The following is a 23,068-nucleotide window of genomic DNA, read 5'->3' as shown; positions in this document are numbered from 1 at the left end:
CGCGCCACGCACTTACCAGAAATAACGCTGGTGCGACACCGCTCTGTTTTGTTGTGCTTCCTCACCACCGCCGAGGCTGAGGGCGAGGCTGAGGGCGAGGCTGGGGCCGAGGCGAGTAGTTAGTACGTTTCTGATATATATCCGGTCTGCGTTCAGCTGCAGCGCGCGGCGGTAACGAAGCAGACGTCAAAGCGGTGCCATGCGAACCGTCGAGGGGAGATTTCTGAACAGGCTTTTCAGACGGGGCCGTTTGACGCAACAGTTTGCCTACTAGAGAGTGCGGTTTCGACATTTAGCACAAGGAGCTTTTGTCTCGCAAAGAAACTCAAGTCTGCGAGGCTTTTTCTGGCAGAGCGGCGAGGCGATGAGACTTGAGCGGACGGTTCTGGGAACCCCTGGGGCGTCGCCTGGCAATGCCGAAATTCCCAATATCTCACCGAGATGAATTCAACAAAATATTTCACAACATCAATGAGAAATTGCACAGGATATTCCTGTGGATGACATGCACTGACTAGAGACAATGACAGCACGTTGCCTCATATCTGGACGGGCTGCCGTTGCCTGGCAGGCGTCTTGTATGACACAGTTTGCTGCATGTGCTTCATAGTCACCACAGGCTGCTATAGTTACTATCTGCTAGTCTGAAACAGCTGTTTTATCCTCCCACACAGACCCTGCTTCTACTACTAGTGATAACACACACACACACACACACACACACACACACACACACACACACACAGACACACACAGTGACCCTGTCTCTACTGCTAAACATACCGCCAAACACATACATCCACTACTCTTTCCAGGACACCCTCTGTCTGTGTGACTAATGTGCTGCAGGATTAGGGTTGGTAGAGTGATGAAGAATTAAAATCGCTGTTGGTTTGTCCGTGTGTGCATACAGTTATATGTGTGCGTGCAGGGGGGAAAATTTACTTTTTGGATCACGGCTTCCGAAATCTAGTCGCCAATTGGAAATGTTACCTGCATTTGGCCGGTGGCAGGTGTTAATTTTCAGCCCTGTGTGCGTGTGTACGTGAGTGTGATCATACTGTATGTGTGAGCCAGTGGCATGCAGTGTAATTGTGACTTTTACAGTTTGTTGTGTGTGCGTGTCTGTGTGTTAGTGTGTGTGTGTGTGTCTGTGCTTTAGTATCCTCGTTCCGAGAAGTCACATGACTCTCCCCTCTCGCTCTGGGCTGTTTTTTCAACATACCTTTTCGACTGAGGTTCAGAGGGTAGATTCAGGGACTTTCCCTAGCATGACAATCTCTCTCTCTCCTCTCTCTCTCTCCTTCTCTGTCTCTCTCTCTCTTCCTCTTTCTCATAAAATATTCAATAGATATATGCATTGCTTCATGTTTTTGTTGCTTAATCCTAGTGTAGCCAATAAATATTTGCTTTAAGCGGTCATTTTGTTTGATTTGTATTTGGAAAGCATTGCTGGTTTGTTAGTTGTTGTATGTTGTATGCTCTTGTTTTGATCGTTTATCTCCTCTCTACCTCCCTCCGTTCTCTCTCTTTCTCTCTCTGTCCTCTCACTCTGAAAGATATTATCTCAGCATTGGATTTAGAGTGCAGTTCATTCCATCGCAATGGTCTCAGTTGACTAATGAAACATCTAACGAAGATCTTTAAAAAAAAGAGTTTGTTTTTAATTGACACTTGGAACGGCAGGCTCTAGCAGTTCCGGTTGCACGGCTGAGACACTGTGGATCCTCAGTGTCTGCACACATTCTACCCCCCACACACTTTATCTTCTATCCTTATATTTGTCTGGCCCACGGTTCAGAGCTTTTCCTCACACAGTCTTCTCCCCGTCGACCCGCACGTTTGGCAGGAATGCTTGTGTGTGTGCGCCGACAGCCGGGGAGAGCGAAGGGATTTTCCCTCTTGTATCCCAGCTTTCCTCTCGCCTCCCCTCTCCACCTCCCTCGTTCTATCGTTTCCGGCTCATCCTCTCCTTGGCCTTCACCCATACCCCCCCACATACCTTCCCACCCTCCCTCTCACCCTCTCTTATCTGTGCTGTTTTTTGGTGCTCAGTCATGGCGGAATGGTTTACAGGAAGCCCGTACTACACTGTGAACTTTGGAGTGTTACTCGGACGACCATAAAAGCCTTTGCTTGGCACAGACCTTTTAATTAGGGTTTGACTGTAACTCTGACTTCTTGATAGTTACTTCCGTAGCTACTTCATGAAGACTGAGCAGGGTGCACTTGTTACGAGGCTGAGCAGGGTGCGCTTGTTACGAGGCTGAGCAGGGTGCGCTTGTTACGAGGCTGAGCAGGGTGCGCTTGTTACGAGGCTGAGCAGGGTGCGCTTGTTACGAGGCTGAGCAGGGTGCACTTGTTACGAGGCTGAGCAGGGTGCGCTTGTTACGAGGCTGAGCAGGGTGCACTTGTTACGAGGCTCTGCTGAGGGTAGTAAGCACGTCACGTCACATTGAGTCGGACACACAGTAGCTTTGTGTGCTGCTCCTCCATACTGTATGTTTGAGTGTGCCGGTGTATTGTGTGTGTTTGTGTGGGTGCTCTATTAGCACTATGTATTTATGTGAATTCTTGCGTGTGTGTTTGCGCGTGTGTGTGAGTCAAAAAGGTTCAGGGAAGTAGGAGTGCTCTCTCAGGAAGGGAGGGCCTTTGGCTTTGAGACAGGGGAGGAATTCCACCCGGGTATCTCCCTCTATTGCACCGCTTCTCGGCTGGTGCTCCTTACTGGAATACACACACACACACACACACACACACACACACACACACACACACACACACACACAAACACACAGTGATCGACCACTTTTTGAGCAATTCTACAAAAGCCCATGAACATCAGTTGGCTATATTTCGGACCGAGAGAGAAATTCAGTTTCCCCATAACCAAGCTAATATAACTGTTTTAACATGTTCTCAGTGTAATCTCGTCTGTATTGTTTAATCTAGTTGTTTCGCACACACCGGACGAATGCTTAAGTTAACATTGTTATCAAGAGGATCTTACGCACCAGTGAATCAGCCTCGATCACAGTGGAAGAGACAAAATTGCTCAAGGGCTTTCAGGAAACCCCCGAGGGATTTGAACTGGCAACCCCCTGCTGAGCAGAGCACGCGTGTGAAATCACCTGGCTTTTCAGAACAGGTTGAGCTTCCTCCCAGATCACATGCTGCCCTCATCCACACGCTCACCTCACCTGTCTGTCCACTTCAGGGTCGTCTAGACACAACTCTTTTTATATCACTTTGAGATGTGTTTAAAGCACGATAGTGTGTATTTTCTTCAGTTGTGTATGTGCAGTTTACATTGAGGTGTGCATGTATGTGCATGTATGTGTGTGTGCACGTGTATGTGCCAGTGTGTGTGTGTGTGTGTGTGTGTGTGTGTGTGTGTGTGTGTGTTTGTTTACTGACTGTGCAATGTCAAATACTGACCCGGCGAGGGCCTCTGGGCCGATGGGGGTTTGCTGCGCCACTGACCTTTGACCTGCAGAACCAGTCAGAGAAGATGGAGGGATGAAGGGATACTGCTACCAGGAATAAAACGCTGCTCTCTTCCGCCACCCACTCCTTCCTTCCTTCCTTCCTCCCTGCCGCGTAGCACCTTTGAGTGCTTCAGCTTGAAAATGTGATGCTGTCTTACCCATGTCTCTCTCTTTCTCTCTCTCTCTCTCCATCTGTCTCTCTCTCCGTCTCTCTCTCTCTCAGACCCCGCTGCACCTGGCGGTGATCACGGGCCAGCCCCCCCTGGTGGCGGCGCTGCTGCAGGCGGGGGCGGACTGCGGGACCCTGGACCGGAACGGTCAGACGGCGCTCCACCTGTGCTGCGAGTACGGCCAGCTGGCCTGCCTCTCCGTGGTCCTCTCCCTGGCCTCGCCCTCGCCCGCCCCCTACCTGGAGATCAGGAACTTTGAGGGTGAGTCTCCACCCCCCCCCGCACGCTTTCAAGTCCCACTGATTGTCACACACCTGAGTGTGTGACATTCGTTCTCCGCGTTTGACCCATCATCCCCTGGGGGAGCGGTGAGCAGCAGCGGCGACGCGCTCGGGAATCATTTGGTGATGTAGCCCCCCAACTCCAACCCTTGATGCTGAGTGCCAAGCAGGAAGGCAATGGGTACCAGGGGATCGAACTCACGACCTCCCAGTCTCAGGGCGGACACTCTAACCACAAAGCCACTGAGCTGGTAATGTTTATCCCAAATGTCAATAAATCCCCTCCCCCCCGTAGCTAATATTCTCATGAGAATTCCCACAGACGTAATCATCACAATATTTTGGATACACAATAAGAGCTGACTATCACGTTGAGTCCTGGGTGTGTGACTCATGTTGTGGGTGTCTGGGAGGGGCTGTGAGAGGGGGAGAGGGCATTTCCTCCCACCTCGGCTGCCGTGTCGGTGTGACATGTCTGAGCACGGCGCCATGTTTTCCCCCAGGCTTCAGACACAGAAAGCCCCTAGAAACACACTCCAGCTCTCCCTCCTGGGCCGAGACTGTGTCTGTGTGTGTTTCAGTGGGCGTGGGATCAGTGTGTGTGTTTGCGTGTGCGTGTCTGCTAGTGATACTATTGTGTGTGTGTGTTTGTGTGCAGTATGTGTGTGAGTGTGCACCTGTGTGTGAGTGTGTGTGTGTGTGTGTGTGTGTGTGTGTGTGTGCGTGTGTGTGTGTGCGTGTGTGTGTGCAGCATGTGTGTGAGTGTGCACCTGTGTGTGTGTGTGTGTGTGTGTGTGTGTGTGTTTGTGTGTGTGCAGTATGTGTGAGTGTGCACCTGTGTGTGTGTGTGTGTGTGTGTTTGCTATGTGAGGAGTCAGTGCGCTGCATCCTCCTCTCCCGCCCCTCCCCCTCTCCTCTCCCCCTCTCTGCCCAGGTCTGACCCCTCTCCTCTCCTCCTCTCTGCCCAGGTCTGACCCCTCTCCCCCTCTCCTCTCCTCCTCTCTGCCCAGGTCTGACCCCTCTCCCCCTCTCCTCTCCCCCTCTCTGCCCAGGTCTGACCCCTCTTCCCCTCTCCTCTCCCCCTCTCTGCCCAGGTCTGACCCCTCTCTTCTCCCCCTCTCTGCCCAGGTCTGACCCCTCTCTTCTCCTCCTCTCTGCCCAGGTCTGACCCCTCTCCCCCTCTCTGCCCAGGTCTGACCCCTCTCCCCCTCTCCTCTCCTCCTCTCTGCCCAGGTCTGACCCCTCTCCCCAGGTCTGACCCCTCTCCTCTCCCCCTCTCTGCCCAGGTCTGACCCCTCTCCCCCTCTCTTCTCCTCCTCTCTGCCCAGGTCTGATCCCTCTCCCCCTCTCCTCTCCTCCTCTCTGCCCAGGTCTGACCCCTCTCCCCCTCTCCTCTCCTCCTCTCTGCCCAGGTCTGACCCCTCTCCACCTGGCCGTCCAGGGAGGCCACAAGGAGCTGGCCAGACTCCTGCTGGACGCCGGCGCTGACATAAACGCTATGGTCAGTCACTGAACTGCCCCTCTCAGTGTACCACGCGCTCTCCCAGTAATGCATCCGCTCTGCTCTGCTCTGCTCTGCTCTGCTCTGCTCAATCAATCAATCAATCAATCAATCAATCAATCAATCAATCAATCAATCAAAGCTTTATTTGTATAGCGCATTTCATACACAGAGGCAACAGAATGCGCTTTACAGAGAGCAATGGGAGGGGGGGCATAGGTCCCACCCCTACATATTCCAGAGGGAAGCAAAAAAAACAGTTTCACCCAGGGGCCAGAAAAGTGAGCTGTACAAATTCTTCCCTGACCCCTCTCAACGAGACGATGGAGCAAGCTGCTCTGCTGTTTGTCAGGACAAAGGCCTTTCTGTTTCTGCTCCTGTGTTCCGGCTGGTTACTCACGCTGCTCTCTGTCGGCAGGACGTCAAGAGCGGTCAGAGTCCTCTCATGCATGCCGTGGAGAGCAGCAACGCTGACATGGTTCACTTCCTTATTGAGGTATATGGCTACCTTAGAATGTGTGTGTGTGTGTGTGTGTGAGTGTTTGACTCAGCTATCGTAAGCTTATTAAAAGAAAAAAGTTATCTTGCCTTTGCTCCACCCTGTTTTTTTTAAGTTTCCTTTTCCTTTCTGGTGAACAGAAGCTGATTTACAAGAAATGGACATGTAGTAAAAAGATGTCATCTTCTGTTTTATTGCAGTCGTCGTATACACTCATGACCCTTGAACCTGCTCTCTCTCTCTTTAAATCAACATCATCACCATCAACATCATCACCCGCCCCCCCCCCCTTCCAACATCATCACCCCCCCCCCCCTTCCATACACAGATTCTGAAATGACGGGCCCCTGGGCCCAGACACGTAAAGGGCCCCCCCACCCATTTCATTTATCACATTGTCGAATTTTCCCAATGGGACGGCAACCAATTTGCAAATGATTTGAGAAAACTCACAATAAAAGCAGCTTTATTCAGCTCGGTTTTGACTCGAGCGACCTCAACTCTGTGGGGAGGACTTACTTTTTGGATTTCTCCCCAAAAGAGTTGAAGAGCCCGTATTGCACGGGGTACTCAGCCCCTCTAAAGTACTAACTCACTTAAAAACTACATGTATCATGATGGTTTCTTTCTTGTAACGTCTTCAAAGTGAATGTTTAGGCTATTGCTTCTGTTTTTCAGCAGGATTTGAGGATTGACGCTCTGTTATTGAATGAATGACTAAGCCTTTTGACTATGCGACAAGAAATGCAAAGGGCCCCCTGAGCTCTGAGGCCCCTGGGCCTGGTCGGCCCGTTCGGTAATATGTGTTTTCCCCCGTCCGGTCTCTCCCTCTCCTCCCCCTCTCAGAACTTGTGTGATGTGAACGGCCAGTCCTACAGCGGGAACACGGCGCTGCACGGCGCCTGTGGGCGGGGCCAGGTGGACACGGTCCGTCTCCTGCTGAAGAGCGGAGCGGACAGCAGCCTGAAGAACTACCACAACGACACCCCCGTCATGGTGGCCAGGAACAAGAGGGTGAGAGAGAGAGAGAGAGAGAGAGAGAGAGAGGGGAGTGAGGGAGGGAGAGAGAGAGAGAGAGAGGGGGGGGGGGAGAGAGAGAGAAAGGAAGAGAGATCAGGATGGAGGGAGAAGGGGAGGAAGATAGGAAGAAAACATGTTACCAGGAAACAAGACAAGGAAACAAGTAATTTTCAGTTGATGCTCGATATACAAGACTAGACCTCAACAATGGGGTATGTGTGTGTGCATGTGTGTGTGTTGGGGAGGAGGTTGAGTCAGGAGACATAAGAGTTGGTAGGCCACAGATAGAATTGAACATCACTAAGCTAATCCTGCCCTCTAGTGGTTAGTTTCAATATCACATAACTTCTGTCTGATTCATGACTTTGTAGGATTCATGCTTTACTAGTAGTATACAGTACATAGGACATTGATGAATAACCCAGCGACACACAAACAAGGACACAAACATTTTGTTAGTGAATGTGTCCTCTGCCTCCTCTCTTCTCGCTGTGTGTTCACAATCTTTATTTTCATCTTCACCAGGTCACAGATGTGTTGCGAGGAAAGGGCCCAAAGCAAGCCAAGACTCAGGAGCAGCAGAGTGCATCTGCCTCACCTCAGACAAGCACACCCCACAGAGTAAATGGTGAGACCATACACACCAGCACACACACACACACACACACACACACACACACACACACACACACGCTTCTAGCTACAGGTAAGCTCATTCTTTCACTCCTCCTCCTCCTCTAGGTTCCGTGTCTCCTAACTACAGTCTGGGACGCTCACGGTCGACCACGCCCCTTCTCTCCCACCACAGTGCATCCCAGTCTCCCAGGGCGCCTCCCACTTCCTCTCCTCACAGCCAATCGACGGACAGCTTATCAGGTCGCCAGTCCCCAATGGGGGCCCAGGAGAGAGAGCCAGTGAGGCTGGGCTCCAGCGTGGCGGTAGCTGACCTCCTGTCCCAGGGAAGGGCCTTCCCGCTGCCACTCTACCTCCCGGCGTTGCACCAGTCCCCCCTGGCGGACTCTTCCCTGGGGGTCCTGATGCCAGGTCCCCTGACCTACTACACCCCTGGTCCACCAGGCCCCCGCTACCCCGACGCGCCCTACATCCTGCTCCCTCACCAAGTCAGCATCCACCCCCCCTCCCAGATGACCACTCGCGAACTGCGGCCCTTGAGCCGGGGCAGCGACCAATCAGATATCTCCACCATGAGTGTTAGCAGCGTGGGGCAAAGTTGACAGTTGATGACGCTTTGTGCCGCTAAGCGTTCCCTGAGAGGACATGCACTGTAGTGGGGGAACAGCATGATCACCTGAGTAGAAGATCCCCACCTACCGACTTCTACCCCCACCTACCGACTCCTACCCCCACCTACCGAGTCCTACCCCCACCTACCGAGTCCTACCCCCACCTACCGACTCCTACCCCCACCTACCGAGTCCTACCCCCACCTACCGAGTCCTACCCCCACCTACCGACTCCTACCCCCACCTACCGACTCCTACCCCCACCTACCGACTCCTACCCCCACCTACCGAGTCCTACCCCCACCTACCGACTCCTACCCCCACCTACCGACTCCTACCCCCACCTACCGACTCCTATCCCCACCTACCGAGTCCTACCCCCACCTACCGACTCCTACCCCCACCTACTGACTCCTACCCCCACCTACTGACTCCTACCCCCACCTACCGACTCCTACCCCCACCTACCGAGTCCTACCCCCACCTACCGACTCCTACCCCCACCTACCGACACCTACCCCCACCTACCGAGTCCTACCCCCACCTACCGACTCCTACTCCTACCATGCTGAAACGGATGTTTCTGAGGTTTACAAAATAGCTGATGATGCATTAATGGTTTAGGTGCAAATTGATTTGTAGATAACTTTGACTTTCAAAGATGACATTTTGCACAGTTTATTGAATGTAAGTGTGTGTGTGTGTGTGTGTGTGTGCGCGCATGTGTTTGTGTAAGCAAGCCCAAACGATCTGCAATGATTTTAGCTACTATGTCTACTGGACCCCTGACAAGTGAATTGGTTTATTTCTTGTAAACTTGAGTGTGATGTACAGTAGTAGTAGCTCTATGAAGTAGTGGTGTGTACAGGAATAAATATTTTTTCTACCAAACGTTGAACCAGTGCTCTGTAATATAACACTTTTAAATTGTTATTTGAACGTGGTTCTGTGATTGGCTGATTCGTGCACCAGCTGAAGGACCAATAGGAAGCAGGTTCAGGAGCAGCCCTCTAAACCGAGCGGCCATCTTGAATTGTCAATTTTTCTGAGAGAAAGAGACAAAAGAGTGACAAGTCGGTGAATATCCAGGGAAACAAAGTGAAGTAAAAAATACGAACATTTTTGCTTCGATCGACCCAAGTAAACGAGAGAAGACTTTCAATGAACGTACCGAAAGGTAACGTTTTATTTACGACTGAAGGAAAATTCAAACAATCGATTGAACTTCGTCTCACAAACGCAGTGTTTTATTGAATTGGCTCGAGTAACGTTAGCATGCTAACATGTTATGCTATGCTAGCTACTGTAGCTGGCTGGCTATTTGACTCTTTCACTGCTAGCAGGCTCGATAACTCTTGTCAAGAAACGTGAGTCTACTGTGTTTGAACGTTGTTAGCGAGCACTAACGTGTAACTACCGATAGTAGGTTTCTATGGGACGTGGTAGTTAATTGGCTAACGTTAGCATGCTAGCAGAGCCAGGTGGTAGTGGCGTGGAGAGCTAGTGCTCACTAACTAGACTCACTAACGTGACTCACTAACTAGACTCACTAGACTCACTAACTAGACTCACTAACTAGACTCACTAACTAGACTCACTCACTAACTACACTCACTAACTAGACTCACTAACTACACTCACTAACTAGACTCACTAACTAGACTCACTAACTAACTAGACTCACTAACTACACTCACTAACTACACTCACTAACTAGACTCACTAGACTCACTAACTAGACTCACTAACTAGACACTAACTAGACTCACTAACTAGACTAACTCACTAACTACACTCACTAACTAGACTCTAACTACACTCACTAACTACACTCACTAACTACACTCACTAACTAGACTCACTAACTAGACTCACTAACTAGACTCACTAACTAGACTGACTAACTAGACTAACTAACTAGACTAACTAACTACTCACTAACGTGTGTTAGAAACCAACCACATGTGTTCACGTTACAAAAGTTAGTACTGAAGTTTGCTGCGTGAAGTTAATGATACAACCTTCTACGTAACATTAGGGGTACTCTACAATCAATGCCATGTTCATAGCTAATAATGTTAACCAGCTAGCTTAGCTAATGTGACCTAGCTTGTTGAGTGGGTTAGCTAGACATAGCTCACAGTTAGCCTGCTTGTTTAGTGGGTTATCTAGACATGGCTCACAGTTAGCCTGCTTGTTGAGTGGGTTAGCTAGACATGGCTCACAGTTAGCCTGCTTGTTAACTAGCTAGACAGGTTAGCTAGACATAGCTCACAGTTAGCCTGCTTGTTTAGTGGGTTAGCTAGACATGGCTCACAGTTAGCCTGCTTGTTGAGTGGGTTAGCTAGACATAGCTCACAGTTAGCCTGCTTGTTTAGTGGGTTAGCTAGTCATAGCTCACAGTTAGCTTGCTTGTTTAGTGGGTTAGCTAGACATAGCTCACAGTTAGCCTGCTTGTTGAGTGGGTTAGCTAGACATAGCTCACAGTTAGCCTGCTTGTTTAGTGGGTTAGCTAGACATGGCTCACAGTTAGCCTGCTTGTTTAGTGGGTTAGCTAGTCATAGCTCACAGTTAGCCTGCTTGTTTAGTGGGTTAGCTAGACATAGCTCACAGTTAGCCTGCTTGTTTAGTGGGTTAGCTAGACATAGCTCACAGTTAGCCTGCTTGTTTAGTGGGTTAGCTAGACATGGCTCACAGTTAGCCTGCTTGTTTAGTGGGTTAGCTAGACATAGCTCACAGTTAGCCTGCTTGTTTAGTGGGTTAGCTAGACATGGCTCACAGTTAGCATGCTTGTTGAGTCGGTTAGCTAGACATGGCTCACAGTTAGCCTGCTTGTTTAGTGGGTTAGCTAGACATGGCTCAGTTAGCCTGCTTGTTGAGTCGGTTAGCTAGACATGGCTCACAGTTAGCCTGCTTGTTTAGTGGGTTAGCTAGTCATGGCTCACAGTTAGCCTGCTTGTTTAGTGGGTTAGCTAGACATGGCTCACAGTTAGCCTGCTTGTTTAGTGGGTTAGCTAGACATGGCTCACAGTTAGCCTGCTTGTTGAGTGGGTTAGCTAGACATAGCTCACAGTTAGCCTGCTTGTTTAGTGGGTTAGCTAGACATGGCTCACAGTTAGCCTGCTTGTTTAGTGGGTTAGCTAGTCATAGCTCACAGTTAGCCTGCTTGTTGAGTGGGTTAGCTAGACATGGCTCACAGTTAGCCTGCTTGTTGAGTGGGTTAGCTAGACATGGCTCACAGTTAGCCTGCTTGTTTAGTGGGTTAGCTAGACATGGCTCACAGTTAGCCTGCTTGTTGAGTCGGTTAGCTAGACATGGCTCACAGTTAGCCTGCTTGTTTAGTGGGTTAGCTAGTCATGGCTCACAGTTAGCCTGCTTGTTTAGTGGGTTAGCTAGACATGGCTCACAGTTAGCCTGCTTGTTTAGTGGGTTAGCTAGACATAGCTCAGTTAGCCTGCTTGTTTAGTGGGTTAGCTAGACATAGCTCACAGTTAGCCTGCTTGTTTAGTGGGTTAGCTAGACATGGCTCACAGTTAGCCTGCTTGTTTAGTGGGTTAGCTAGACATGGCTCACAGTTAGCCTGCTTGTTTAGTGGGTTAGCTAGACATGGCTCACAGTTAGCCTGCTTGTTTAGTGGGTTAGCTAGTCATAGCTCACAGTTAGCCTGCTTGTTTAGTGGGTTAGCTAGACATAGCTCACAGTTAGCCTGCTTGTTTAGTGGGTTAGCTAGTCATAGCTCACAGTTAGCCTGCTTGTTTAGTGGGTTAGCTAGTCATAGCTCACAGTTAGCCTGCTTGTTTAGTGGGTTAACTAGACATGGCTCACAGTTAGCCTGCTTGTTTAGTGGGTTATCTAGACATGGCTCACAGTTAGCCTGCTTGTTTAGTGGGTTAGCTAGACATAGCTCACAGTTAGCCTGCTTGTTTAGTGGGTTAGCTAGACATGGCTCACAGTTAGCCTGCTTGTTGAGTCGGTTAGCTAGACATGGCTCACAGTTAGCCTGCTTGTTTAGTGGGTTAGCTAGACATGGCTCACAGTTAGCCTGCTTGTTGAGTCGGTTAGCTAGACATGGCTCACAGTTAGCCTGCTTGTTTAGTGGGTTAGCTAGTCATGGCTCACAGTTAGCCTGCTTGTTTAGTGGGTTAGCTAGACATGGCTCACAGTTAGCCTGCTTGTTTAGTGGGTTAGCTAGACATGGCTCACAGTTAGCCTGCTTGTTTAGTGGGTTAGCTAGACATAGCTCACAGTTAGCCTGCTTGTTTAGTGGGTTAGCTAGACATGGCTCACAGTTAGCCTGCTTGTTTAGTGGGTTAGCTAGTCATAGCTCACAGTTAGCCTGCTTGTTGAGTGGGTTAGCTAGACATGGCTCACAGTTAGCCTGCTTGTTGAGTGGGTTAGCTAGACATGGCTCACAGTTAGCCTGCTTGTTTAGTGGGTTAGCTAGACATGGCTCACAGTTAGCCTGCTTGTTTAGTGGGTTAGCTAGACATGGCTCACAGTTAGCCTGCTTGTTGAGTCGGTTAGCTAGACATGGCTCACAGTTAGCCTGCTTGTTTAGTGGGTTAGCTAGTCATGGCTCACAGTTAGCCTGCTTGTTGAGTGGGTTAGCTAGACATGGCTCACAGTTAGCCTGCTTGTTTAGTGGGTTAGCTAGACATAGCTCAGTTAGCCTGCTTGTTTAGTGGGTTAGCTAGACATAGCTCACAGTTAGCCTGCTTGTTTAGTGGGTTAGCTAGTAATTGCTCAGTTAGCCTGCTTGTTTAGTGGGTTAGCTAGACATGGCTCACAGTTAGCCTGCTTGTTTAGTGGGTTAGCTAGACATAGCTCACAGTTAGCCTGCTTGTTTAGTGGGTTAGCTAGACATGGCTAACAGTTAGCCTGCTTGTTTAGTGGGTTAGGTAGACATGGCTAACAGTTAGCCTGCTTGTTTAGTGGGTTAGCTAGACATAGCTCACAGTTAGCCTGCTTGTTTAGTGGGTTAGCTAGACATAGCTCACAGTTAGCCTGCTTGTTGAGTCGGTTAGCTAGTCATAGCTCACAGTTAGCCTGCTTGTTTAGTGGGTTAGCTAGTCATAGCTCACAGTTAGCCTGCTTGTTTAGTGGGTTATCTAGACATGGCTCACAGTTAGCCTGCTTGTTTAGTGGGTTAGCTAGTCATAGCTCACAGTTAGCCTGCTTGTTTAGTGGGTTAGCTAGTCATAGCTCACAGTTGGCCTGCTTGTTTCACAGTTAGCCTGCTTGTTTCACAGTTAGCCTGCTTGTTGACCGTCTCAAGCAACCGGTGGGATACGTTAACGTTACTGTGTCCGTATAAAAACATCCCAGAGCTGTCTAGTTGGACGAGATACAGCCAGCGTGCTATCAACCATTAGCCAGCTATATAAAGGACACGTAAAGCATGTGAGCTGTAAGTTAACGTTATCTTACTAGGCGACTTTTTTTGTTTTGCTACGTTAGCTAACCATCTTCACGTGTTAGGTTTGTGGGGCTCGTTGGCTTTCTCCCAGTAATGTGACTGTTCTGGTGCTTTCTTTCTGACAGGTCATGTTTCAAAGTACCACGTCTACCACAGAAGTCAGAAGAGCCGAAAGAGGACAAAACAGAGCAGCAGAATCTGAACCATTTTCATTTTTTCCTCTTTGCCAAGAGCTATTTGTGAGCATCAGTCAAAGCTGAAGGACTCTAAACATAAAGAACCAGTGGAATAGTTCATGCGAGTGATCTCCGACGACCATTTTTGCTACAGGCCTATTTGAATGTGAAGAGACTATAAGAGCACTTAGCCAGACTCTGAAAGTTAAAACATTAAGGATTGCCTCAATCTAAGAACAAAGCTCACCAGTCTGAAGAAAGAAAATATAAAAGAAAGGCTGCAGAAGCTGCACTCAGCAAGAATAAGACTACTTCAGAATTACGTACTTGATAAGATTCAACTCAATTGATTTTTTGAAGTAAGAGAAAACCATCACACAAGTGTATATGTTTTGAACAGATATATGATCTATTTATTCATATGAATTCTAATTTCTCCCTTTTTTGGAGAGTTGTCTTGTAAATAGACAGGGTTCTTAAGTCAGACTCTATTTTTTTAAGAGGTCTGCACATAAAGCTGTGTACACATTCTTTAAATTAGAAAAGCTAAAAACATACAGGTTTTTAGTTATTCTATTTTTAGAACTATTTTACACAGAGATTCCATGTGGACATTTGAGCCAGCTGAAGAAAACAAGGTTTAAGGAAACATTGAGAAAAATAAAAAAACAAAAACCAGTTGAGCTTTACAGTGAGCGATAAAGTAACGGAGGACCCTTAAGCAAAAGCTCTTGACCGCCATGGCTACAGCAAGAACTGAAAACCCAGCGTCCATCATGGGACTGAACAAGCCAAATGGGCAGCTCCGAGGACAGCCAAAGCCAACTGGCCTGCTGTCAGGACCCCTGGCCTCTGCCCAGCAGCCGTGTGTCCCTCAGAAAGGAGGTAGCATTCCCCAGGGCAGCGGGGGCATCAGGTGAGATCCTATCCAGAAACATCCTTGTACCATTTCCCTTGGCCTCCGCTAACAAATGCCCTGTCCATTCTTGTCAGGCCCACATTTGAGTGTTGTCCTTAACATCTGAATATGAATCCCTACCAGGTTTGGCGATGACTGGAAGAAGTGCCTGCAGCTCCCTCCGAAAGACACCAGATTAAGAACTTCAGTAAGTCACCCGCAACCCAAGTATCGGAGGATGGAATTCACCTGCCCTTAGCGAGTCTGCCCCTAACCCTTCCTGTCCTCCTCTCCAGGATGTGACATCGACCAAGGGGAACGAGTTTGAGGACTACTGCCTGAAGCGGGAGCTGCTGATGGGCATCTTTGAGATGGGGTGGGAGAAGCCCTCTCCTATACAGGTAATGTCAAGCCAGGATATGGCGTTGCCCCCTTTAAACCGACTACTAATACACAGGCAAGATGTAACTCAGTGCATATTATATTCCTCTGTGTTTGTGTGTGTGTTCAGGAAGAGAGCATCCCCATTGCTCTGTCAGGCAGGGACATCCTGGCCCGAGCCAAGAACGGCACAGGGAAGAGTGGCGCCTACCTCATCCCCCTCCTCGAGAGGATAGACCTGAAGAAGGACCACATACAAGGTGAGACCCCAACCCTTTAAGCCTCTTATTTTAGCTTGTAGACCCTCAGAAATATATCCTAGACTGGATACAATGTTTTTTGATATTGCATGTTTTGACTTACTAGACAGTCACTATCTATTGTGCATGATGGAGTGTACAGTAGGTTGTAGTTGCGTATAATCAAGTCCTTTTGTTTCTTTGAGGAAACTTGTTTGAATTCTCCGCTGTACTTTCAAGCACACATTCAGGGTGTGGGCAGTATTCTGTCCCAGTACGCTAGATGTAGAAACTGTGTCTCCGACCTATGGTCCACTCACCCACGCACACTCTGGTCTAATGGAAGTGTTCCACCAGCACGACAGGGTTTTTGATGAGCCAGTTGTCTGAAATTGAATTAAGTTAAGCCCACGGATTGTTTTTGTGAAATGTGTCTTTCTAGTGTGCTCAATGTGCATTTTCTAGGAAATTTCTGTCTTGACTTCTCTCCACTCTATCTCTCACAACTCTCTCTCTCTCCCTCCCCTTCCCTCCATTCTCCTACCTCCCTCCAGCAATGGTGATGGTGCCTACCAGAGAGCTGGCCTTACAGGTGAGCCAGATTAGCATCCAGGTGAGCAAGCACCTAGGCGGGGTCAAGGTCATGGCCACCACCGGAGGCACCAACCTGAGGGATGACATCATGCGTCTGGATGAGATAGGTAAGCGCCGCTACTGCGTCTGGCGGGGGGAGAGGTCGACGGCTGTGGGGTTGTTGATGACTAAGGATATGGATGTAGCTTACATACACTGACTAACATGGGCTGGAGTAACTGGCGTAAAAAACGGGCGTACAGGTTCAGTTCCAGGGGTTAAACTGTACGTGTCTTCCGACCGAATCGTTCGGTAATTGCCTGATTATGTTAGTGCTTCTAAAATCTGTTGTGCTCCTAGAATACTCAACTTGGGAGCACCCCCTCCCCCCGAAAAGGTCACTGTATAAGCTGTTGGCATTTCATTTCCCTGCTGTACTTTATTTCACCCCTACTCTGTTCCACTGGGTGCTGCATGCCTCTAGCACATGCAGTGACATTGCACAACCTTTAATTGTGCAGTGCTATGAGCATACCGTACTTGCTGTTCACTCTCCCCCCCCCCCCCCCCCTCTCAGTTCACGTGGTGATTGCCACGCCAGGCAGGATTCTGGACCTCATAAAGAAGGGTGTGGCCAAGGTGGATAGAGTCCAGATGATGGTGATGGATGAGGTACATTTCTAATGCCCCTTTTAGGGATCCCAGCTCCCTGTACACAACTCGTGTCTGATTAGAAGTTCGACCCTGTTGGAGATTATAGATGAACTGCGTGTTTTACCTCCTGCTCTGTGTGTGGTGAACTATTCAAGATCCAAGATTTCTTTATTGTTCCGTCCTTCATACACGTATAAGGGAATAAAATGCTTGGGTTCCGTCTCCTCAGCCTTGCAGCAACAACAGAATAATATTTACAAGATCAAATCAAATCAAACTTTATTTGTATAGCGCATTTCATACACAGAGGCAACACAATGTGCTTTAGCGAGAGCAATGGGAGGGTGGGCATAGGTCCAAGATGATGGTAATAAAGTCGGCCTCATGCTCGCGCACGCTCCGTACACACACCAATGTGTAGATACCGTCGCGACTCATTGCTCCGTCTCTCTCCTTCCACCTTCCTCTCTCTCGCTCTCCCTCTCTACGTCTTCCCGTCCCCAGGCAGACAAGCTACTATCTCAGGACTTTGTGGTCTTGATTGAGGAAATCATCAGCTTCCTGGCGAAGAACCGTCAGATCCTGCTCTACTCAGCCACCTTCCCCATCAGTGTGCAGAAGTTCATGGTTAGTCAGTCAAATTAAAGTCAGTTTTATTGATATAGCACATGTTCATACAAGCAAATGTAGCACACCGTGCTTTACAGAATAAGAAAAGGCAAATAAAAACAGTTTATTGGTAAATGGTATGAAAAATAAGAAAAAAGGTGGGATCTTGAGGACAAGTTGGGAGAGATGGAGTAGAGACAAAGAATGCTGGAAAAACAGGAATAGAATATTTGCAGAAGTTGAAGAAATTCATGGAACCAAGAATTTGGAATCCAGTCTAGGAAGTCGATAAACGAGGGCTTATTATAATAAGGCTATAATTCTGACTGTCCAACCAAACATATCCTGCTGTGATCGGTGAGCGTGTGGTATGTGTAGTTTTTAATCAGTTTTCCTCCTCCACTCCAGGCCAAGCACCTGCAGAAGCCTTATGAGATCAACCTGATGGAGGAGCTGACGCTGAAGGGCATCACCCAGTACTACGCCTACGTGACAGAAAGGCAGAAGGTCCACTGCCTCAACACCCTCTTCTCCAGGGTGAGTGTCCATGTAGCACAGCGGACTGAGAGAGGCTACTGGAACTGCAGATCGTTTTCTGGTTTCTCGAGCTGCTGATACACCAAGGATCAAATGCCGCACCCAAAGACCCTGGGCACATATTTTCACAAAGCGTTTCAAAGTGCTGATTTAGGATCAGTTTTTACTATTAAAGATAAGATTAGGCGGACATGCAAGGACCTGATCCAGCATGTCTACTTAGGGGATATGGCCGCTGAGCAATTCCATCTCTTTTCATGTCTGAAGTTCTTTGTAAGAACTGTTAACGGAAAACTGAAATTCATTTGTATGTTCATAATAAAACATGGACTATTAAATAACTTGAATATTCTCCGAAACTGCCATGCAGGCCCCCCTCAATATTTAGAACATGTGCATTTGTACCCCCCCCCCCCCTCAAAAAAATTGAAAGAAGGGGAGGTTATGGCTATAGCCTCTCGTGGCTAGCTAGCTAACGTTAACAGCTAACCTCGCCCCCGAGGACTTACTGTTCCCATTAGCTAGCTGGCTAGCTCATTCTAGCAGCCTATTCCAGCAGAGTTCCGTTCATCATAACGTGGATTTGCGGAGGCAATTTGCCGTTGTATACCTCCACGACTTGTCTGCAAATGCACGATCAAGGTAAGGCAAGATAAACATTACACTCGGTCCTGTGCTTCCCTATAATCAGAATCAAATTTTGTTTATTGCCATGTAGTTTTTCAACTTACTAGGAATTTGCTTAGGGCATGGTGCATTTTCCTAGTCAACTATGTTGAAAAATTACATGGCAATTAACAAACTCTCATGAAGCATAGGACCGAGTGTCATGTTTATTTTGCCTTACTGTGATCACGCATTTGCAGGCAGGCCGTGGAGGCATACAACGCCAAATTCAAATACACAACAGTGTTGTTCAACGTAAGGCAAAGGTCTAAGGTTAAAGATAAGCGCGCTCTTATTATAGACTGTTGCCAGTTATCCTGATGTTGTCATGGATTTATTAGTCGGTGGGAAAAAATCCACACGGTGACATTCTCACTATGAAAGTGAAAGCTTGGATAATCGCTGCATGCATTTGCGAGGTAATCTTCCATGGGCGCGTCAGTCAAGTTACCTACTGTAAACTACATCAGACAACATGTAGTATTAGTAGGCAACCAGACTTTTGAGCGTTTCATTCTCTCCACTCGCAGGTCTCTTCGTGTGTGCGTGTGTGTGTGTGACGGGCAGACGATAGATTGTGCAATGTCATAATTAGGAATTGCGAAAATGCTTCTTGGGCATCTTATTGCAAGTTAGAAACAGGCTTGGAGAGAGAAATGGTGCAAGATTTATATAGCCTAAATAAATAGAAAAACTATTTCCAGTACCCGGATTGTGTCAGCCACACTCATGCCTCTATTTGAATTGAAAAAACAATGATATCCCTTTGTTGCCCTATATCTCACCACTATTCTGGTATAATATTGTTCACCACACTCCATCGGTGCTGAGACGGGCTGTTTTGTAGAGTGTCACAGGAGTAGCTTGTCACAGTTGTGGCACTTTTGTCTACCAACTCCCAAAACTGAAAAATTTTATTACAATAAAGAAAGTACACTCTCAAAACATTATTACAGAATCTGCAGAGAAATTACACATTGTCCCCCTCAAAGTAGTCCCCTGCTTTTGCCACCCATGGAAGCACTTGGCAAAGTCCTCCTCTTTGAGCCCCCTTAGTTCCCCACTCACGATGGCTTTGATCTCTTCCACGGAGGTGGGTGTACTTTCTTTATTGTAATAAAATTGTTGAGTTTTGGGAGTTGGTAGAGAAAAGTGCCACAACTGTGACAAGCTATACCCCTGCGACACTCTACAAAACAGCCTGTCACAGAAGCATCGATGGAGTGAGGTGAACAATGTTATACCAGAATAGTGGTGAGATATAGGGCAACAAAGGGATATCATTGTTTTTTCAATTCAAATAGAGGCATGAGCGTGGCCGACACAATCCGGGGACTTTTCGGTCGCACCTCGTATGAGACAGATCGTCCGGTCGACCGATCATGGCTGATGAGCTAAAAATCGGCCAATTCCGGCCACCTGCCGATCTGTCAGCGCCCCCCTCATGGCTCCTCTCATCCCCCTCTCTCTCCACCAGCTCCAGATCAACCAGTCCATTATCTTCTGCAACTCTACCCAGAGGGTGGAGCTTCTGGCCAAGAAGATCACCCAGCTGGGCTACTCCTGCTTCTACATCCACGCCAAGATGATGCAGGAGTACAGGAACCGCGTGTTCCACGACTTCAGGAACGGACTGTGCAGGAACCTGGTCTGCACAGGTACGAGAACAGGACTGGAGCAGGGAGGAGTTGATGGATGCGATCGTCGCTCGGCTGACTGATCATTAGGGATGCACGATATATCTGCAATCATATCGGTATCGGCCGATGTTAGTCATTTTTTAATATATCGGTAACGGTCTAATGTGCAAAACAGGGCCGATGTGAACAGCAGATAATTATTTCTGTCTAGCTGCTGTTGTGTGTGTTGTTTTTGAGGGAAAACAAGGTGGTAAATCTATGATTTATCGGCTTTTCCGAATGTTTTGGAAACGGAGACGGTGTTTCCATGTGTTTTTCTGACTTATAACATTTGATTATCATAGAAATGTGTTTTTATACAGAACATATCGACATGGGTAAATATCGGCTATCGGCCATGACGGCAATGTTAATATCTGTTATCGGTATCGGCCAAAATGTTCATATCGGTGCATCCCTACTGATCATTGATTGTTCTGTCTTCGTGCAGATCTGTTCACCAGGGGAATCGATATCCAAGCTGTGAACGTGGTCATCAACTTTGACTTCCCTAAGAATGCAGAGACCTACCTGCACCGCATCGGCAGATCAGGTGGGTGGTACTGAGCGATGAGGGCGTGTTTTATTGAATGTGTTCTTTAAACGTCAGGTTGTGATGCATTGTGGTTTTGTTGTTGCTTCATACATTTATCTCAACGCTCATCCCTCCCTCCTTCCTCTTCAAGGGCGGTTTGGTCACCTGGGTCTGGCCATTAACCTGATCACCTCGGACGACCGCATGAACCTGAAGTCCATCGAGGACCAGCTGGTGACCGACATCAAGCCCATCCCCGGCAGTATCGACAAGAGCCTGTATGTGGCCGAGTTCCACTCTGTGGACCCAGACGCGGACCTGGAGGCCGGCGGAGACCGGCGCAGGGAGCTCAGCGCAGCCTAACTGGTATGACTCACATTCTCTAAAGGCACAGGATGGTTGGATAGTTAGCAGGCATACTCGCTGTGGTTGTTCATCGTATCAAATGCAGACACTCCTCTTTTTCGCACACACACACACACACACACACACATTCGCACTCACCTAGTCGGGTGAAACGGCAAGAGAGAGTTAACGGTACCTGACAGATGTTGATCATTGAGATTAGCAGAGGTTTTACAGGAGTGTTCAGATCCAAATGGAGATGCTGTCTAACTTGCAAAAAAGCCAGTGATATTTATTCCCTGTTGAATCCTAATGTAGCATTTTCTTTTTCTTTTTCTTTTCTTTAGGAGAATTGAGGCGTCTGGCATTCAACCACACATCCTCTGCTGCACATTCAGACAACTTTTTCAGATCGATTCCGTTTGTCCTCCAAATAAGTCATCAGAACGTGCCCAAGATTTGTATTTTTATTTGGAGTTTTTTAAGTTTACAGCAGTGGTCGATATGACAGTGGCATAGTTTACAGCAGGCGTTGACGAACCAACGTATTTATCCCCCTAACTGCCAAACCAAACTGTCAGTCCGCCTCTGCCATGCTGCCAGCGTCTCACTGTAACGGACCACACGGTCACATCTCTGCTGTTGAAAGAGGCCACTCCCCCTGTCAGGTGCCCCCTTCCCCCGATCGGACTTGTCCCTGAGCAGATGGGTACCAAGAGAAACGGACTGAAACCAAAGCTGAAGAATATAATAGCATTATTCCAGAAACCAAAATTAGAAACCAAATTCTGCTTTGCCGTCTGAGGAAAGCGATCATGGTGCTATACAGAGGGCAGAGAAAAAAACACATTAATGAAGGATTTTTTTCTCAATAGGCATGTGAAGTGTTAACGTTATGACCCTGAAGGTAACTGAACGGAGGTCACACATGAATGACACAACCAGTGACGTTAGATCCAATGATGAACATTGATCAGTTGTAATATTTTTTATTAGTTTGCGCTTTGTGGCTCCATATAGCACCAGACGGTACCTGCAGTCTTTGGGCAACAGAACCTCCATGACAGCTTCATAGTTGAACCTGGCAGATAGAATGGCCTTTTATGTACATGACAAACATTGATGTCTAGACTTGGAGTACTTCAGATCTATGCTGAAACCTGCCATTTCTGCTCTGGCATTGACACTGCCGATTCTCATACTCTTCCTCCCGTTAAATCACTCAAGTGCCTTAATCTAGCCTCCACTCACTGCTTCCACTGGAGATCTGCATCAGTCTGGTCTGCCTGTGCTACAGGGCTTTAGGAAACATGGCAACAGCTCTGTTATTCATGGCGTTCTTGTGCATTTGTTTGCCTCAATCCCGTGTTGTCTATTGAAAACCTTTACCAGTGTGCATATTGAGGAAGCGGGAAGGGATTTGTGACATTACTGGAAATCTGTAGAAGCACAGCAACTCAGTTTTTTTCTGAAGCTAAATTTTACCATGATTTTGAAAGACTTGATGTGTTTCTTCCCTGTAGCTCCTCAGTATTACCTGATGGTGATGTGGAGGTTAAATACTAGTAGCAGTAGTCTCCTCTGCCAAAGCATGTTTCAACATAAATCAGGAGTCAAAAAACAGAGGCTGTTTTTCCCTCCCTTTATTTTTAAGCGCCAAATAAACTAGTCTGCCAGAGAATGGCTTCAGCATAGTGTCAAATACCCAGAAAATAGGGACCATTGTAATGTTCGTCTTTAGTCTCTCCAATACTGAGGTTTCTCTGGCACCGGAGTATCTCTGTTAATCCTCAAGTCTGTTTCCGTTGTCCTGGACCCTCAAACAAGACGTCATTAGTACAGTGATGAGACAGGATTGATCTGATTGTTCCGTGTTCAAAGTAAATTTAAGAACACGTGGTGGAACAGTGAACCAGCATTATTAAGGGTATGTCACACACATTCCTTCTGGACCTTGTGACCATTTTATTTGTCCCTACTCTAAAGGTTTCCAGTTGAAATTCTATCACATTTTGTCATGTGCCAGCAGAGGTGACCCAATTGGTCATCTATTGAGCCGTCTAGTTTGAGGAAAGTTATGCAAAGTTTTTTTTTTCTTTTGTGTGAAGTGTATGAATGCCAGGGCCTCCAAAGAAATAAACTCCAACTGATTCTCCA

General features: G+C 47.8%; 2 protein-coding genes across 2 annotated transcripts in view; both read left to right on the top strand.

Moving 5' to 3' along the window:
• bcl3 (BCL3 transcription coactivator) overlaps positions 1 to 8,194 on the top strand; it is a gene marked incomplete at both ends in the record, with an annotated part of 21,895 nt that extends 13,701 nt beyond the window's left edge. Inside the window, 6 exons of the mRNA XM_084444687.1 lie at positions 3,712 to 3,919; positions 5,352 to 5,440; positions 5,859 to 5,936; positions 6,786 to 6,953; positions 7,485 to 7,587; positions 7,701 to 8,194. Of these exons, the coding sequence (XP_084300813.1) occupies positions 3,712 to 3,919; positions 5,352 to 5,440; positions 5,859 to 5,936; positions 6,786 to 6,953; positions 7,485 to 7,587; positions 7,701 to 8,194 (1,140 nt within the window). The remainder of the gene's footprint in view (positions 1 to 3,711; positions 3,920 to 5,351; positions 5,441 to 5,858; positions 5,937 to 6,785; positions 6,954 to 7,484; positions 7,588 to 7,700) is intronic.
• Positions 8,195 to 9,259: 1,065 nt separating this feature from the next.
• ddx61 (DEAD (Asp-Glu-Ala-Asp) box helicase 61) lies at positions 9,260 to 23,068 on the top strand. The gene is made up of 13 exons (XM_084444206.1): positions 9,260 to 9,380; positions 13,745 to 14,711; positions 14,838 to 14,901; positions 14,990 to 15,094; positions 15,205 to 15,334; positions 15,868 to 16,014; positions 16,464 to 16,558; positions 17,045 to 17,167; positions 17,558 to 17,686; positions 19,830 to 20,010; positions 20,483 to 20,584; positions 20,718 to 20,932; positions 21,259 to 23,068. Exons 2-12 carry the CDS (start codon positions 14,536 to 14,538, stop codon positions 20,927 to 20,929), a joined length of 1,464 nt encoding a protein of 487 aa, XP_084300332.1. The 5' UTR covers positions 9,260 to 9,380; positions 13,745 to 14,535; the 3' UTR covers positions 20,930 to 20,932; positions 21,259 to 23,068.

The sequence above is a fragment of the Borostomias antarcticus genome (genome assembly GCF_949987555.1).
Source record: "Borostomias antarcticus genome assembly, chromosome: 10".
Lineage (NCBI taxonomy): Eukaryota > Metazoa > Chordata > Actinopteri > Stomiiformes > Stomiidae > Borostomias > Borostomias antarcticus.
Note: the sequence above shows the minus strand (reverse complement) of the source record. Positions and strands in the feature narration are given on the sequence as shown.